At 46.6% G+C, this 16,485-nt stretch overlaps 1 protein-coding gene across 4 annotated transcripts in view; it reads right to left on the bottom strand.

Moving 5' to 3' along the window:
* The window catches only part of GMEB2 (glucocorticoid modulatory element binding protein 2), a 34,782-nt gene extending 21,102 nt beyond the window's left edge, over positions 1-13,680 (bottom strand). Inside the window, exons 1-3 of one of the 4 annotated variants that reach the window (XM_039326961.1) lie at positions 13,448-13,680; positions 8,905-9,067; positions 3,685-3,782 (exon numbers count right to left, since the gene is read on the bottom strand). In XM_039326961.1, the coding sequence (XP_039182895.1) occupies positions 3,685-3,782; positions 8,905-9,038 (232 nt within the window). In that variant the 5' untranslated portion in view covers positions 9,039-9,067; positions 13,448-13,680. Of the gene's footprint in view, positions 1-3,684; positions 3,783-8,904; positions 9,068-12,665; positions 12,913-13,447 lie in introns of those variants that run through there. The other 3 variants (XM_039326962.1, XM_039326965.1, XM_039326963.1) reach the window with 3 other exon arrangements.
* Positions 13,681-16,485: the final 2,805 nt, after the last annotated feature.

Raw genomic sequence — 16,485 nt, 5'->3', positions numbered from 1 at the left:
TGGGCACTCGGTCTCTAAAAGGTTCGCCAGTTTAATGAAAAGGATGACTAGGGGTGACATCATAGCAGTCTTCCAGCATTTGAGGGGCTGCCCCAAAGAAGAGGGGGTCAAGCTATTCTCCAAAGCACCAGAGGGCTGGACAAGAAACAATGTTTGGAAACTGATCAAGGAGAGAAGCAACCTGGAATTAAGGAGAAACTTCCTAACGGTGAGGAACAATTAACCTGTGGAACAGCTTGCCTCCAGAATTTGTAGGTGCTTCATCACTTGAGGTTTTTAAGAAAAGACTGGACAATCACTTGTCTGAAAGAGTATTGGGTCTCCTGCTTATGCAGGGGGTTGGACTAGAACAGTGGTTCTCAACCTTTCTAATGCCGCGACCCCATAATACAGTTCCCCATGTTGTGGTGACCCCCAACCACTTATATATCACCGGGTGCCAGGGGCGTGGCTAAAGAAAAGGGGGAAAAATGGCGGACAGCCTTGTTTGGCGACCCCCGTGAAATGGTCGTTCGATCCCAAATGGGGTCCCGACCCACAGGTTGAGAACCACTGGACTAGAAGATCTTGAAGATCTCTTCCAGCTCTATTCTGATCGATGAATTACTCATGAGGGTGAAGATGGTTTAAAGCAGGGGTGTCAAACTCGCAACGTCATGTGACATGTCGTAACGTATCGCAACTTTCCCATTTCCGGAGCTGGGGTGGGTGCGGGTTTCGGCATGACATATCCAGCCCGTGGGCCGACAGTTTGACAGCCCTGGTTTTAAAGGCTGAAAAGATAATGCCCATATTCCTTCCCCATCTACAGTAGTGGCCAAAATTGTGGAAACCTTTTGGGAAAAGTGTATTTTTGAGGTTGGATGGCTAATAACACCCCCTTTTTTTTGGAGTAGTACCATAAAAGTATATATCAATGGAAAGCTAATTTAATCGAGAACGTAATGCAACCAAGTTTGTTCAATTATCTGCACTGTATTCTATGAAAAGCTATAGCCAAATAACCAGAAAAAGGAAGCACAACTTGCTCAGGTTGATCTCAGGGAGCTTTCCTTCATCCAATTGTAGCCAATGAGCACGAGTGTTTAGAGAGCCAATCAGTTGTCATCTTGTTTTGGCCATGAGCCAATCCGATCACAGTAGGATTCAGTGATGGATGTCCTGTATTGAAGCTGAGAGGAGGACATTGGTCAGTGTGTTGTGTGATGGCTGTCAAGTTGGTTGGGTTTTTTTTTATGTTCTTTCATTGAGTGAGCTTGTAAAATGTCATAAAATTAAAGTAATAGTGCAAAGGGTTGACTGGTCCCCCACAAGGTGATGTAAAACAGTATTATTAAGTGAACAAGGCTACATTATAAAGAAAGTAGAAGAAAAATGGGTGGAAACTTAACTAAAGTTGGCATTTCTACGGTACACTTTTCCCAAAAGGTTTCCACAATTTTGGCCACGACTGCATGAAGTTCTCTTCATAGCAATGGGGTCTGTCACACAAATAATGCATCAACAGGCCACTTGGAATAGCTAGATTCAGATACTGCTCTAAATGAAAGCCAAATAAAATGCATTTCTCTAAATCGGAATGACTTTGAGAATAGAGTAGGGAGGATTTTAGCTTGTTAAGTTTTAATTTCGTCTTTTTAACTTTACAGGGAGAAAGCAAGACTCAAGGGAAACAGGCAAACTAAGGGAAAAAACAGTTCCAACCATTTCTCAACACTCTTGTTGTTGCATTTTAGAGCTGTTAGTGGGTTGCCCCAAGACAGGCTGAGTGAGTTCAAACGTGAGCAAAACACTTATGTGTCTTTGGGCTGTGGTGGGGATAAAATCTAGGAAATACAGGCAGTCTTCGACTTTAGACCACTTTTAGTGACTATTTGTAATTACAACGGCACTGAAAGAAGTGATTTATGACCGTTTTTCGCACTTATGGGCCCTTGCAGCATCCCCATAATCAGGTGATCAAAATTCAGATGCTCGTATGAGCAACTAGCTCATATCTGTGACGGTTGCAGTGTCCTGGGGTCCTGTGATTCTCCTTTTGTGGCCTTCTGACAAGCAAACGGTGAGGAAGACATGTTCCCTTTACAACTGAAGGGATTTGCTTGCCAATAGTAGCAAAAAAAGTCATAAAATGGGGCAAAATTCAATTAACTGCCTTGTTTAGCAACACAGCCTTTGGGCTCAGTTGGGGTTGTAAGTTGAGGACCACTGGCAGTGCCTTGCCTTGAGCTCTATACAATGGGCTATACCGGGGGTCGGCAACCTTGGCTCTTTTATGACTGGTGGACTTCAACTCCCAGAATTCCTGAGCCAGCCTGGCTCAGCTTGGAAACCTCTCCCTTTTCCCGCAGCGTGGCTGGCTCAGGAATTCTGGGAGTTGAAGTCCACGAGTCATAAAAGAGCCAAGATTGCCCACCCCTGGGCTATACGATGACACTATATTTCTAGAGTTTGCAGAGTTGCAGAGTTTGTCAGGCTCCAAAAACCAAGGAAGAGATGCGGCGGTTCTTCCAAGCCGAGTTCTTTATTGTTTGACACCTTCTGACAGAATCTTGCCAAACTGAAGTTGACTGCTACCTAGATGAAGCATATGCTCTGGCAACTATTAGGAGGGTGCTGTCTTCACCCTCTTTCTGCTGAGTTGTCTTTTGCTCTGCTGGAATGCACCCTTTCTGTCCTGGAAGTCCAAGGAACGAAGGAAGGAAGAGAGGAAGGAAGGCGAGAGGGGGCTGGGAAGATGGAAGGAAAGGAAGGAAAAGAAAGGAAGAAAAGGAAAGGGTAGGGAAGGAAAGGGAAAGGAAAGGGAAAGGAAAGGGAAAGGAAAGAAAGTGGAAGGAAAGGAAAGGAAGGAAGAAAAGTTGGAGGGAAGGACAGGAAAGGAAAAAAGTGGAAGGAAAGGAAAGGAAGGGAAAGGAAGGAAGAAAAGCTGGAGGGAAGGAAAGGAAAGGGAAGGGTAGGGAAGGGAAGGAGGAAAAGTGGGAGGGAAGGAAAGGAAAGAAAAGGAAAGGGAGGGAAAGGAAGAAAAGTGGGAGGGGAGGAAAGGAAAGGAAAAGGGAAGGAAAGGAAAGGAAGAAAAGTGGGAGGGAAGGAAAGGGAAAGGAAAGGGAAAGGAAAGGGAAAGGAAAAAGGAAGGAAAGGAAAGAAAGTGGAAGGAAAGGAAAGGAAAGGAAAAGGGAAGGAAAGGAAAGGAAGAAAAGTGGGAGGGAAGGAAAGGAAAGGGAAAGGAAAAGAAAAGGGAAAGGAAAAGGGAAGGAAAGGAAAGAAAGTGGGAGGGAAGGAAAGGAAGAAAAGTTGGAGGGAAGGGAAGGAAGGGAAGGACAGGAAAGGAAGGGAAGATAAAGAAAGGGAAGGGAAAGGAAAGAGAAACGAAAGAGAAATAGGAAAGGGAGGAAGGAAGGAAGGAAGGAAGGAAGGAAGGAAGGAAGGAAGGAAGGAAGGAAGGAAGGAAGGAAGGAAGGAAGGAAGGAAGGAAGGAAGGCATGCTAATACCCATCTGAACTGAGTTATCTCTTACAGTTTTTAAGTGTCCAACATTTACTGCCCAGGGCTAATGTTTTCTCCTCCTGAAGTCTTCTCAAGTATGGTGAAACTGCCAGGAGCCATTGCCACTTTCACACAGTAACTCACACTTTCCTCTTCACGAGTAGTTTGGGGGATATGAATGTCCTGACTCACCCCACTTACCTAAAAGGGCTTCCTTCAGATGTGCAGAGGCGGTAAAAGCTGCGGCAGCTGCAGCAGCTGCGTTTTCGGTCTCCAGGGTGTCCTCACTGAGGTCACTCCTGGTTCAGAGAGAAAGGGACAAACGGTGAAGAAACAGTATTAGCGAAACTGCTCATTTTAGCCATTTTCCTCTAGAAAATTCACTTGGCTGCTTCACGCTGGCTTTCTTTTAGGTAAAACGAATGACGGCACGGCGTAACATGTCACGTGTTGTGGTTCATCTGAGGTTGTTATTTACCTACTTTTAAGAACTGCTAAGGACCAGATCATTTTTACTACATAGCCCAGATACACAAAACCACAGGACTCCAAGAGAGTGTACAGGCAGTCCTCGATTTACAACGGTTCAAAGTTACAACGGCGCTGAAAAAAAAAGCGACTTATGACCATTTTTCACTTACGACCGCTGTAGCACCCCCAGAATTCAGACGCTTGGCAAGTGGTTCGTGTTTATGACAGTCGCGGAGTCCCTGGGGTCATGTGATCCCCTTCTGCGACCTCCTGACAAGCAAAATCAGTGGGGAAGCCAGATTCCCTTAACAAACATGGCTCCTAGCTCAACAAATGCCATGATTCCCTTAACAACTGTGGCGAGAAGTGTCGTAAGATGGGACAAAACTCACGTGACAAGTGTTTCGCTTAGCAACATAAATTTGGGGGGGGGTCAACTGTGGTCGTTAACTCGAGGACTACCTGTACATTCTTTTTCACAGGACCGTACAACCACTAGTTTAATGACTGTTCAAAGTTATGATGGACCGATCCTATTTACAACCAATACGAAGGCTGTTGCAGCAGCTTTCCCATTGAGTGTGTGGCGTGTCACAGTGAGATGGGCAGCGTATCAATTTAGTAAATAAAGAAATGTGATTAACAAGCCTCGTCCAATCATTTCAATCCCTCTGTACTTCCTGAAGTGGGACGGTGAAAAGGAAGATAAGGAAGGGGATCTGCTGGTTATTAACTATTTTAATTTTATTTTTCTGGGCTCCAAGATCACCTCAGATGGGGACTGCAGCCAAGAAATTAAAAGACGCTTGCTCCTGGGGAGGAAGGCTATGGCAAATCTAGACAGCATACTAAAAAGCAGAGACATCACCCTGCCAACAAAAGTGCGTATAGTCCAGGCCATGGTTTTCCCAGTTGCAATGAATGGCTGTGAAAGTTGGACCATAAGAAAGGCTGAGCGCCAAAGAATGGAGGCCTTTGAACTCTGGTGCTGGAGAAGACTCCTGCAAGTCCCCTGGACTGCAAGGTGATCCAACCGGTCAGTCCTAGAGGAGATCCACCCCGACTGCTCTTTAGAAGGCCAGATCCTGAAGTGGAAACTCAAGCACTTTGGCCACCTAATGAGAAGGAAGGACTCACTGGAGAAGAGCCTAATGCTGGGAAAGATGAAGGGCAATAGAAGAAGGGGACAACAGAGAAGGAGGTGGCTGGATGGAGTCACTGAAGCAGCAGGCGTGAGCTTCCATGGACGCCAGAAGATGGTGGAGGACAGGAAGGCCTGGAGGAACGTGGTCCATGGGTTTGCGATGGGTCAGACATGACTTTGCAACTAATAACACATAGGATACTCCAGAGCTAAAAGCTCCTGGCTTCTAAAAAAGAGTGGGTAGATCGGGCAGACAGCTGTGTCCTTCATCGCCTGGCTACACAAAGGGAAAATGTGACATTAAGCGCAGCGGCACCATCTTCCCCTCAGCATCTGCTAACTGCAGATTACAGCGCAATCGTCCCGTATGCTTTGTCTGCCCAAGTCACCACCCATTTCTTTGCCAGGATGACGTCTTTATTTCTATTTATTACAAGAGAACAGTAAGTGCACTCAGGCTGTCAACCAGGGCTCAGGAGTATCCATTCTCGCTCTCGGCTACTAGTCAAACAGGTCTTGAACTCACAAGAGGAAGGTGTGGCGTTTCCCAAATATTTTAAGATAATGCTGGTTAATATGAAAGCAAAATGTTTCTTTTAGACTTTCTGGCAGCGCATTGCATAGAAATAAACCTTGCCAAACTTGGGGGGGGGGGATAATTGCAGTGTCTGGGATGCTTTATTAAGCGTATATATTAAAGGCTGCCTGGAATCGATTTAGTCTGCCTATCTGCTCATTCCCCCCCCCCCACCCTATGGCAGGCTTGGGGGAAGTCAGCTGCAATTTTCAGCAACTGCCACAAACTTTACAACCGCAAACTTTACAACTTCTTTTTAAAAGAGATTAAGTTCCAAAGGTGGGTTTTTTTTTTTTTTTGTAAAAGCTATTTTATTTTTATGTATTTCTATCCTCCCTTTATTGTTACAAATAACTCAAAGCGGTGAATACACAGCATCCAACATACCTTCCTGTTCCTATTTTTCCCACAACAACCCTGTGAGGTGGGTTGGTCTGAGAGTGACCGGGCCAAGGTCACCCGGTTGGTTTTCAGGTCTAAGGCGGAAACGAGAATTCGCCATCTCCTGGTGACTGATCCAAAGTCATACAAATGGCTTTCGTGCCTAAGGTGGGATTAGAACGGACCGTCTCCTGGTGATTGATTGGGCACCCAGCCAGCTTTTATGCCTAAGGCAGGACTAGAACTCAACATCTCCTGATGATTGGCTCAATCACCCAGCTGGCTTTTGTACCTAAGGTGGGATTAGAACTCAGTGTCTCTGAGTGATTGGCCCAAAGCCACCCAGCCAACTTTCATGCCTAAAGCAGGACTAAAACTCCATCTCCCTCTTTCTAGCTTGAGGCCTTAATCACCAGACCAGGAGTAGGCAACCTTAGTTCTTTTATGACTCGTGGACTTCAAATCCCAGAATTCCTGAGCCAGCCATATATAGTATTAGATTTGAGAAATTACATTGAAGGAATATATAACTCTGACAAGAGTTAAAGGTTTAAGTGGGAGACTAGTATAGCTATTTCGGACTCATTTTGTCATCATCAGCTAGCCACACCCTTTATGGGATTCGAACCTGAGCAGTCTACATGCTAGGCAGTTGTATTAACCACCAGGCCACAGGCTCTCCTCCCCTCTTTTGTCAGCCGAGTCAAGTCTCCCACTTAAATCTTTAACTCTTGTCAGCAAAAAGAAATCTGAATTTACAATGCATCGCAGTAGCGACTTGAGCCTGCTTAACGCCCCTAGTTGGGGGGCTGCAAGGCAAGAGAGATTATAAAAAAAGTAGAACTGCAGTATAGCAGTCAAAATGCCTAAGGTGAAAGAGTTATTTCAATTTTATATGCGAGATGTACGAGAAACTATTATAATGTTGTTTACAGTCATTTTTCCCCCTTTATTCCACAGCAAAGTGAGCTATGGAACCTCTCTCTGAAGGCGTTATTTTCCCATTGATGATTAACTATATTGGGAGGGTTTAAACCAGTGGTTCTCAACCTGTGGGTCGGGACCCCATTTGGGGTCGCACGACCATTTCACGGGGGTTGCCAAACAACGCAGTCAGCCATTTTTCCCCCCCTTTTGCTTAGCTGTGCTACTCCCTTTTATTCTATTGGCTTTTGAAAGCCAATAGAATAGACTCTCTTGAATAGAGTCTAATTCTATTGGCTTTCAAAAGCCAACAGGAATTGTCCAGGCTGTCTCTGCCCCGCTGAGCCCGCCAAAAGTCCCATTCTGCAAACGGTACTGCACCCGTTGAGTAGTCCTCGATTTACGACCAGTTGAGTAGTCCTTGACTTATGACCGGTTGGGGGGGGTCGCGGCATTAAAAAGGTTGAGAACCACTGGTTTAAACTGTGGATTTTTTAATGCTGTACACCAGGGGTCCCCAACCCCCTGTCTATGGATCAGTACCGGGCAGTGGCATGCCAGCAACCGGTCCACACAAACAAGCAAAGCTCCATCCGCGGGATGCAGGAAGCACCCAAACCACGCCCCCTCCGGTCCGCAGAAAAACCTCCCCCTCCCCAGAACCGGTCCCTGGTGTCCAAAAGGTTGGGGACCTCTGCTGTAGACTGCCCAGAGTCGCTGTACGTTGAGTTAGGTGGCTATGTAAATTTAATAAATTAATAAACTATATCATTTATTAATTCTAACCTCTTTCGCATGAATTTCTACATTCCAGAGATATAAGTAGAAGATGCGCAGCAGCTCAGAGGTGTATCAAGGTAGGAGGGGGTATGCAGGCAATAAAAGGGAGGTGCTGAAGATAGTAGGAGGCTAGACGTGGGCTTGGAGACAGGTTAGTGCTGCCCGTGTGCCAATCAGCTGTTTGTGAGTCAATCACTGGTGGCAGAGCCGCAATGGAGGAAAAAAATGTGTACCTTCAAGACACTTTTGATCTCCAGGGACTGACCATTACTTTACTTATTTTTTTAGAATTGGTTTGAACTTGTCTTCTTCTTCCTAATGTTGAGAGCTACTGGCCCAAGGTCATCCAGTTGGCTTCATGGCCAAAGCGGAACTAGAATACATCATCTCCTGGTGATTGCTCCAAAATCTCCCAGCTGGCTTTTGTGCCTAAGGCATGACTAGAACTCACCGTCTCCCGGGGATTGGCCCAAAATCTCCCAGCTGTCTTTTGTGCCTAAGGCAGGACTAGAACTCACTGTCTCCTGGGGATTGGCCCAAAATCTCCCAACTGGCTTTTGTGCCTACGGCAGGACTAGAACTCACCGTCTCCCGGGGATTGGCCCAAAATCTCCCAGCTGGCTTTTGTGCCTAAGGCAGGACTAGAACTCACCATCTCCCGGTGATTGGCCCACAATCTCCCAGCTGGCTTTTGTGCCTAAGGCATGACTAGAACTCACCGTCTCCCGGGGATTGGCCCAAAATCTCCCAGCTGGCTTTTGTGCCTAAGGCAGGACTAGAACTCACCGTCTCCCGGTGATTGGCCCAAAATCTCCCAGCTGGCTTTTGTGCTAAGGCAGGACTAGAACTCACCATCTCCTGGTGATTAGCCCAAAATCTCCCAGCTGGCTTTTGTGCCTAAGGCAGGACTAGAACTCACTGTCTTCTGGTGATCGGCCCAAAGTCATCCAGCCAGTTTCAGGCCTAACGCAGGACTAGAATTCAGTCTCCTAGCTTCTAATCTGATGTCTTAACCACTACCCAAACTGGATCTCAACAATGAAGGAAGGGGTGTGTGTTAAAAGAGGACCTGCCCCAGGTGTCAAATATTCTTGGTACACCACTGTAATAGCTACAGTTTTGAATAGCTCATCTTTTTACTCACCCATGCTGGGACAAATTGGTGGTAACGAGGACAGTCTTCACTTCCTCCACACCGCTGCCATCCACCACACTATCTGGAGTTGTTACCACGACAACCTCCTCCATATGCATGCTCATATCTTGCGTCGCCATCATTAAGGAAGCTCCTTTAGAAGCTCTTTATCCTGTTGAAGGACAACAAAGCGAAGGAGTTACCACTCTACTCATCTACTCTGAATGCATTTCATCATTTTCAACCAGCATCAGGGACATCTTGTACGGTAGCATATAATTTCCACCTCTGCAAGCCATTACAACGGATGTGAGAGCATTTCTCTTCAGTGTCATCAAAATTCATTAATGAAGCTAATACCGTTCTAGATTATTGAGATCACAACTTCTGGAATTTCCAGAAAAACACACATTTTTAAACATTTTAGCAATAGCAATAGCACTTAGAGTTATATACCACTTCATAGTGCTTTACAGCCCTCTAAGCGGTTTAGAGAGTCAGCATGTTACCCCCAACAATCTGAATCCTCGTTTTACCGACATCAGAAGGATGGAAGACTGAGTCAACCTGGATTAAACTCCAGGCTGTGGGCAGAGTTAGCCTGCAATGCTGCATTCTAACCACTGCAGCACCATGGCAGATAGATAGATGATAGATAGATAAATAAATAGATAGATAGAAAGATAGGGATGGACGGAGATAGCCCTTATACTTATATATTGCTTCACAATGCTTTACAGCCCTCTCTAAGCAGTTTACAGAGGCAGCCTATTGCCCCCAACAATCTAGGTCCTCATTTTACTGACCTCGGAAGGATGGAAGGCTGAGTCAACCTTGAGCCAGTCAGAATCGAACTGCTGGCAGTCAGCAGAGTCAGCCTGCAATGCTGCCTTCTAACCACTGCTCCACCAGGGCCCTTCCTTCCTTCCTTCCTTCCTTCCTTCCTTCCTTCCTTTCCTTCCCTCCCTCCCTCCCTCCCTTTTCCTTCCTTAATCTTCCTTCCTTCCTTAAGATTTAGCAATAGCACTAGACTTATATACCACTTCACAGTGCTTCACAGCCCTCTCTAAGCGGTTTAAAGAGTCAGCCTCTTGCCCCCAACAATCTGGATCCTCATTTTACCGACCTCGGAAGGATGGAAGGCTGAGTCAACCTTGAGCTGGTGAGACTTGAACTGCCAAACTGCTGGCAGTCAGGAGTCAGCAAAAGTAGCCCGCAATACTGCATTCTAACCACTGCACCACCACTTTAATTATTCTTATTGTACTGCACTCCTCTGTTTAGGTCAGGGGTAGGCAACTTTGGCTCTTTTATGACTCATGGACTGACTCAGGCTGGCTCAGGAATTCTGGGAGTTGAAGTCCACGAGTCATAAAAGAGCCAAGGTTGCCCACCCCTGGTTTAGGTGATCCCCAAGTTCGCCAACATCTCCAAGTTGGCAACTAGCAAGCATTTATGGCAGTTGCATTGTCCCAGGGGGTCATGTGAAACCCTACTTTTTTTGCAGCGTGAGCCAAAGAGATTGCGTTATGACACAAGTGACATCTGAAGGCCCAATATATGGACTACAGTCTGGTGCCTCATAACTACGCTTCTACAGTTTTAGCTGATGTATTTTTGCAGTTTTCAAATCAGGGTTTGATCTCTTTATATGCTATGCCAGCACAGCTATTTGAGGTTAATTAAACAAATCACAGTGAAACAAATCACGTCTAGCATTAATAAAGAAACCAAATCAGGAAAATTAGTGAAGCTTGAAAAAAAAAACACTAGACCTGATCAAGTGGGGTGAATAAACTTAAATTCTTTCTGCAGGTAGGGCATCCCAGCAAATGCATGCACAGAAGGAAATGGTTTGCACTCCAAGCACTGCAGGCACCTCAGATAACTGCCACTTCATTTCATTACAGTCTTATTTAATTAAGACTCCTTCACAGGTAATTTCACAGGAAAAGGACAGTAACTGGAGCTACGCATTTTACTAAGCCATAAGAATATTGGCATGAGTGAACTTTACTGTAATGTGTACCAGCCCAAGGCACATGAGAAATATCCTTGTAGCTCCAAGACAAAAAAAAAAAGCACCTTTCGAATAGGAAAAATAGCAATTTCCAGAAATGCTACAAAACATTTGCAACTGAAATTGATCGTTAAGGGTGAGAAATGCTCACTTTTTTCAGTGGTGTTGTAACTTGTAACGGTCACTAAATGAACTGTTGCAAGTCAAGGGCTACCTGTACAATCTACAGGGTTTTATTCTTGTGCCCCTTTGCATCACTTCCAACGTTTGTTCCCTTAAAAGGACACCCTATCGATGTCATTATTCTCAAGTTTTCAAATGCAGGATTTCATATTATTTAATATTTAATAATAAAGTAATAACGCAGGACTGAGTATTTCAACGTTAAGCAACCACTGCTTATACAAAAGCTATTGATAAGACCATGTTTTTGCTACATTTACCGTATCTTACTCTCCCATTTGTTTCTTCTTGCTGTTCTAGTTCGTATCCTGAAAAACGGTGACCTCTAATATATATTTTTAAAATGGGTACAACAAAGCACAATTACTACAGTCCTTGCAGGTACAACCTTCGTAGCATCCCTGTGATCATGTGATCAAAATTCAGGCACTAAGCAACCTACATATAATCACAATAATTGCAGCACCTCAGGGTGATGTGATCACCATTTAAAACCTTCCCACTGTCTTCTTACAAGCAAGGTCAGTAGAAGCCGGATTCACTTAACAACTGCGTGATTCCACTTAGCGACCATGGCAAAAAGGTCATAGAATCAGGCATGACTCACTTAACAATCGCCTTGCTTAGCAATGGAAATTCTGGTCTGTTGTGGTCGTAAGTTGAGCACTAACTGTCCTTGGAAGTCCTATTTGATCTTACTCCCCAAACATTCGAACTCTACAGAATGCTGCGATCACACATTGCTCCTAGAAGCACGAAGCTGAAAACACCAGCCTGAAGATGACGAATGAGACTTTGTCGAAATGTCGCCAAGATACTTCCAATTTGACGCGGGAGAAAACCCGAATAACCAAAGACCTACATACACACACACACACACACATACCTACATACCTATATATATATATATATTTCTGAGCATAAATGCAGTTATAATTCTATGATCTTTCTGCTGCTTTTTGCAAGCTCAGAGAGAAAGCCTGGCTGAACTTTCTGGAAATTGCTTCTGAATCCACAACAGAAAGCACTGTGAAAACAATCTTAAAATGGGTAGGGGTAAATATATGCATGGGGGTTCCAGATCCCAGAAGGGTAAATTTAGGAATTTTGGGAGTTTGATGACTCACAACTGTGGCAATCATAAAAAGAGAGAAAATCTTGTTTACTCCCGTTTTTTGGAGCCTGGCTGTGTCTACTCTCAGTTTGGATTGTCAAATTGATGCGTCCGTGGATTTTTTTTGGGGGGGGGGGGGAGAACCCTTCAAAGCTGTCCCAAACTGTGCTTTGGCAGTATGCAAATTTGAAAAATTAATAAAGCACCTGCGAAGTTTAAATTTCAGGAGCTTGGCTGTATTTACTCTCACCTTCACTTGTCAAATTGATGCCTCCACTGATTTTTACCTATATATCTATCTCTCTATCTCAAATTATATATATATATCTCTCTATATATTATATCTATATATATTTGGAGGGGGGGAGGAAACCCTTCAAGGCCTCCCCGAACAGTATACGGACTGAATACATTCATAAAAATATGATTTTTTTATTCATAAAAATAAAACACCTGCTTTATTTCATTCTCTTCTCTCAGCTTGTCGATCAGCCATTCTTTCACCCTTTGGGAGAGGGAGTCCTTCCCCCCACTCCACGCCCCTGATGGGCTTTGTAGTCCTTCCCGCCATAAAGGCCCCGCTTAGTCAAGATCCAAGTCAGAAAAATCCCACCCCAAAAATAATAATAATAAAAAAATTTTTAACAGCTCTTCTAAGCTTAAGTGCCGTCCGGCCCCTTCCACCACATGGGGGCCCGCCACAGAAACCACTCCCCGCGCACTCCCCCAACATCAAAAAACAACAGCCGCGTCACGTCCGGCGTGGGAGGAGGGGGGGGGGGCGCAGACGCTTCCATCCATCCAGGGAAGAGTCCGGGGTCGGAGCGCGGACTCCAAAGCCCATTCGCACACTGCAGCGCGGAAGAGCGAGCGGCGGGGACGGCGCCCCACTCCGCCACAGCAACCTCTGAGCGGCGCGGTGAGGCGCGGGGGGGAACACAGAGCAGCGGGGCCGCGCGCACGCGCACCCGCGCTCTCCGCTCGGACAGTCGAAAAGGGAGGGGGGGTGGAGGCGCGCTCGCCTATGTGAGGCCGGGGAGGGGGAGGGGCTGAGGCGCCAGCGAGCGCGGGGGGGGCGAGCGGGGGAGACGGCCGAGCGCGGCGCTCCGTCGTCGTCGTCGCCGTCCGCCCGTCGTTGCCGTAACGTCCTGACGCTCCGCAGGGATCCGCTGACAGGCCGTCCGGCCGTCCGGCGTTGCCACCCGGGATGGCTTCGGGAGCGCTCACCCGCTTACCTCAGCCGCGGTGGCCCGAGCTCAGGTTCCGGCGCCGGCGGGGAAGGAAGGAGGGAGGCGAGGAAGGAGGGAAGGGAGGAGGAGGAGGAGGAAGAAGAAGACGCCGGAGCGGCCGCCTCAGCTCCGTGTAGGTGTGTGAGGGGAGCTTCGGCGCGCGCGGCCTCTGCTCGCTGCTGCGCAGGCGCACTGCGCCCCTGCCGCCTTCTCCCTGCTGCGGCGCCGGGGCTGAGGCGAGGGAGGGAGGGAGGGAAAGGGGGGGGGGGCAGGGCTCCCACCCGCCGCCGGGGCTTTTATTGGGGGAGAACTGCCGGTCGCCTCCCCGCAGAACCACCGCCGAGACTCCGCGGCGCATGCGCGGGGCGCCGAGAGGCTTCTCCCCGTCGCGCGCGCGCGCGCCCCCTGAGGGAAAGTAGCCGGGGAGGCTTCGGACTCCAACTCCCATCATCCCCGCTTATATCGTCGTTTAAAAGAAAGAAGGGCCTCTCTATTGCGGGGTTAGGTTTAGGGGCTGATTAGGAACTGGGAGTGGAGTGGAGTGGAGACCAGGAGGAGATGACAGGGCTGGGAACTCCCCCTGAGGAGAGGGAGGGGAAGAACCTTCTGATAGGAGGCAGAAGGTTGCCGTGAAAGTGACATTATACATCTGTTTTGTCCAAATCCCCACTCTTTTGTTATGAGAAAACCATCCTTGGTTTAATACAGCTTATACTCGCTGTAGGCCTCGTTGCTTTATAGAGATGAATGACGGTTGCTGGAATTGGGTCTGTCTAGTTAAGTGGTTCTCAACCTGTGGGTCGGGACCCCATTTGGGGTCGAACGACCATTTCACGGGGGTCGCCAAACAACGCAGTCTGCCATTTTTTCCCCCTTTTCCTTAGCTGTGCTACTCCCTTTTATTCTATTGGCTTTTGAAAGCCAATAGAATAGACTCTCTTGAATAGAGTCTAATTCTATTGGCTTTCAAAAGCCAATAGGAATTGTCCAGGCTGTCTCTGCCCTGCTGAGCCCGCCAAAAGTCCCATTCTGCAAACGGTGCTGCACCAGTTGAGTAGTCCTCGACTTACGACCGGTTGAGTAGTCCTCGACTTACGACCGGTTGGGGGTCGCGGCATTAAAAAGGTTGAGAACCACTGGTCTAGTTTAATGAAGGATGAGGGGGGACATGACAGCAGTATTCCAGTATCTCAGGGGCTGCCCCAAAGAAGAGGCAGTCAAGCTATTCTCCAAAGCGCCTGAAGGCAGGACAAGAAGCAAGGGGTGGAAACTAATCAAGGAGAGAAGCCACCTGGAACTAAGGAGAAACTTCCTGACAGTTAGAACAATTAACCAATGGAACAACCTGCCTCCAGAAGCAGTGAATGCTCCAACACTGGAAGTTTTTAAGAAGAAACTGGACAGCCATTTGTCCGAAATGGTATAGGGTTACCTGCCTGAGCAGGGGGTTGGACTTGATGACCTCCAAGGTCCCTTCCAACTACTACTACTACTACTACTTATTATTATTATTATTATTATTACTACTACTACTACTACTACAGTAGGGATATGGGACTCCACCCTCCATATGCCTCCCTGAGAGAAAATAGCCTGTCTGAGTGCAAAGCGTGTCCTGTAATGGGGCCTTTCTCCCCCCCAGTTCCTTGGGATTCAGACTCCAGATCCCATCATCCCCTGGCCATGCCGGCTACACAGACTAATACTGTTGCATTTTAAAAATAAAAAAACAAAACCCAAATGCAGTCTCGTCTGGTGTCAGAAACGCAGGAGCTAGACAAGGGGAAGTTATTAATTTAATATTTTTTTTAAAAAATTAAAAGCTTTCATAAAATATAGTTATATATTTCTAGCCCCAGGAACCAGGCCGTATTAATGGCAGAGATATTTCCAGCCAGCGGGTCGTTCTGTATGCAAGTAGGTTTCAGGGGGCATTGTGAAAAGATGGGTAGTTGTTTGAATAGTGCCACCTTCGCAGTGAATATCATCGGGGAGAAACGTTTTCGCATGTAATCTTTTAGTTCTAGCCCAGTGTTTCTCAACCTTGACAATTTTAAGGCATGTGGACTTCAACTCCCAGAATTCCACAGCCAGCACTGTAAATCTAGCCAGACCAGTGTGCAGAGATATTCGTTTAAACATCTCCAGATTGTCCAGTCCGCCTCTGCGCCTCAGGCAACTCAAGAGGTTCTATCCAATTATGAAAACGTTTTACTTGAGATTTTTTTTTATTTTTTTCATCATTCTATTTGAGGTGTAATGCTAACCTATGCACGATTGGGCCTGGTTAGGATTGGGAAAGGAGACCACCAGGAAATCTTGGAACGGTGAGTTACCCTGAGTAGAGGGGGAGAAACATTCTGGAAGGAGGCAGGGATAATTACAGCCCTATGATTGTCAGGCAAGTGACAGGGATATACCAGTGTCATCAACCAGAAATCCAGCTCTTTGACTGTTATAAAACCAACCTCCATTTAATGCAGATTATACTCATAGGCTTGGTTCCTTTATAGCAGGGTTGTCAAACTGCCGGCCCGCGGGCCGGATGCATCACACGGAAGCCACAACCACCCCATTGCCAACAATGGCAAAACAGTCCCGATACGTTGCGCGACGTCACGTGATGTTGCGAGTTTGACGTGTCCACTTTATAAGAATGAGAGGATGGAGCTGGTGTTTAATGTAATAAATAAATATTAAAAGGGTTTATGGGATTGTTTTTTTTTCTCTCTCTCTCAGTTCTTGGCATCTCCAAAAGCTGCCTCGTGTCTGTCTATCTGTGTTTGTGTATAAACTCATTACATTGTACAGTAAACCAGGGCTCTCCAAACTTGGTAACTTTTAAGACTTGTGGACGACAACTCCCAGACTTTACCCACCAGCATGTTGCCAGGTTTGGAGACCTCTGCCGTGAAGCCTTTCTAATATTTCACTCACTCGCTCACACTTTTTCCTGCACCTTTGCTGAAATTAGCTTACAAAACAACCAGCTCAAATACCATCACAGAAGGTTTGCTTAATAGAAGGCCGGTGTTTGGTGACCG

This window comes from Crotalus tigris, unplaced genomic scaffold, assembly GCF_016545835.1.
Source record: "Crotalus tigris isolate CLP2741 ecotype Arizona unplaced genomic scaffold, ASM1654583v1 scf7180000024347.1601321, whole genome shotgun sequence".
NCBI lineage: Eukaryota > Metazoa > Chordata > Lepidosauria > Squamata > Viperidae > Crotalus > Crotalus tigris.
This window is presented reverse-complemented; position numbering and strand designations above follow the sequence as displayed.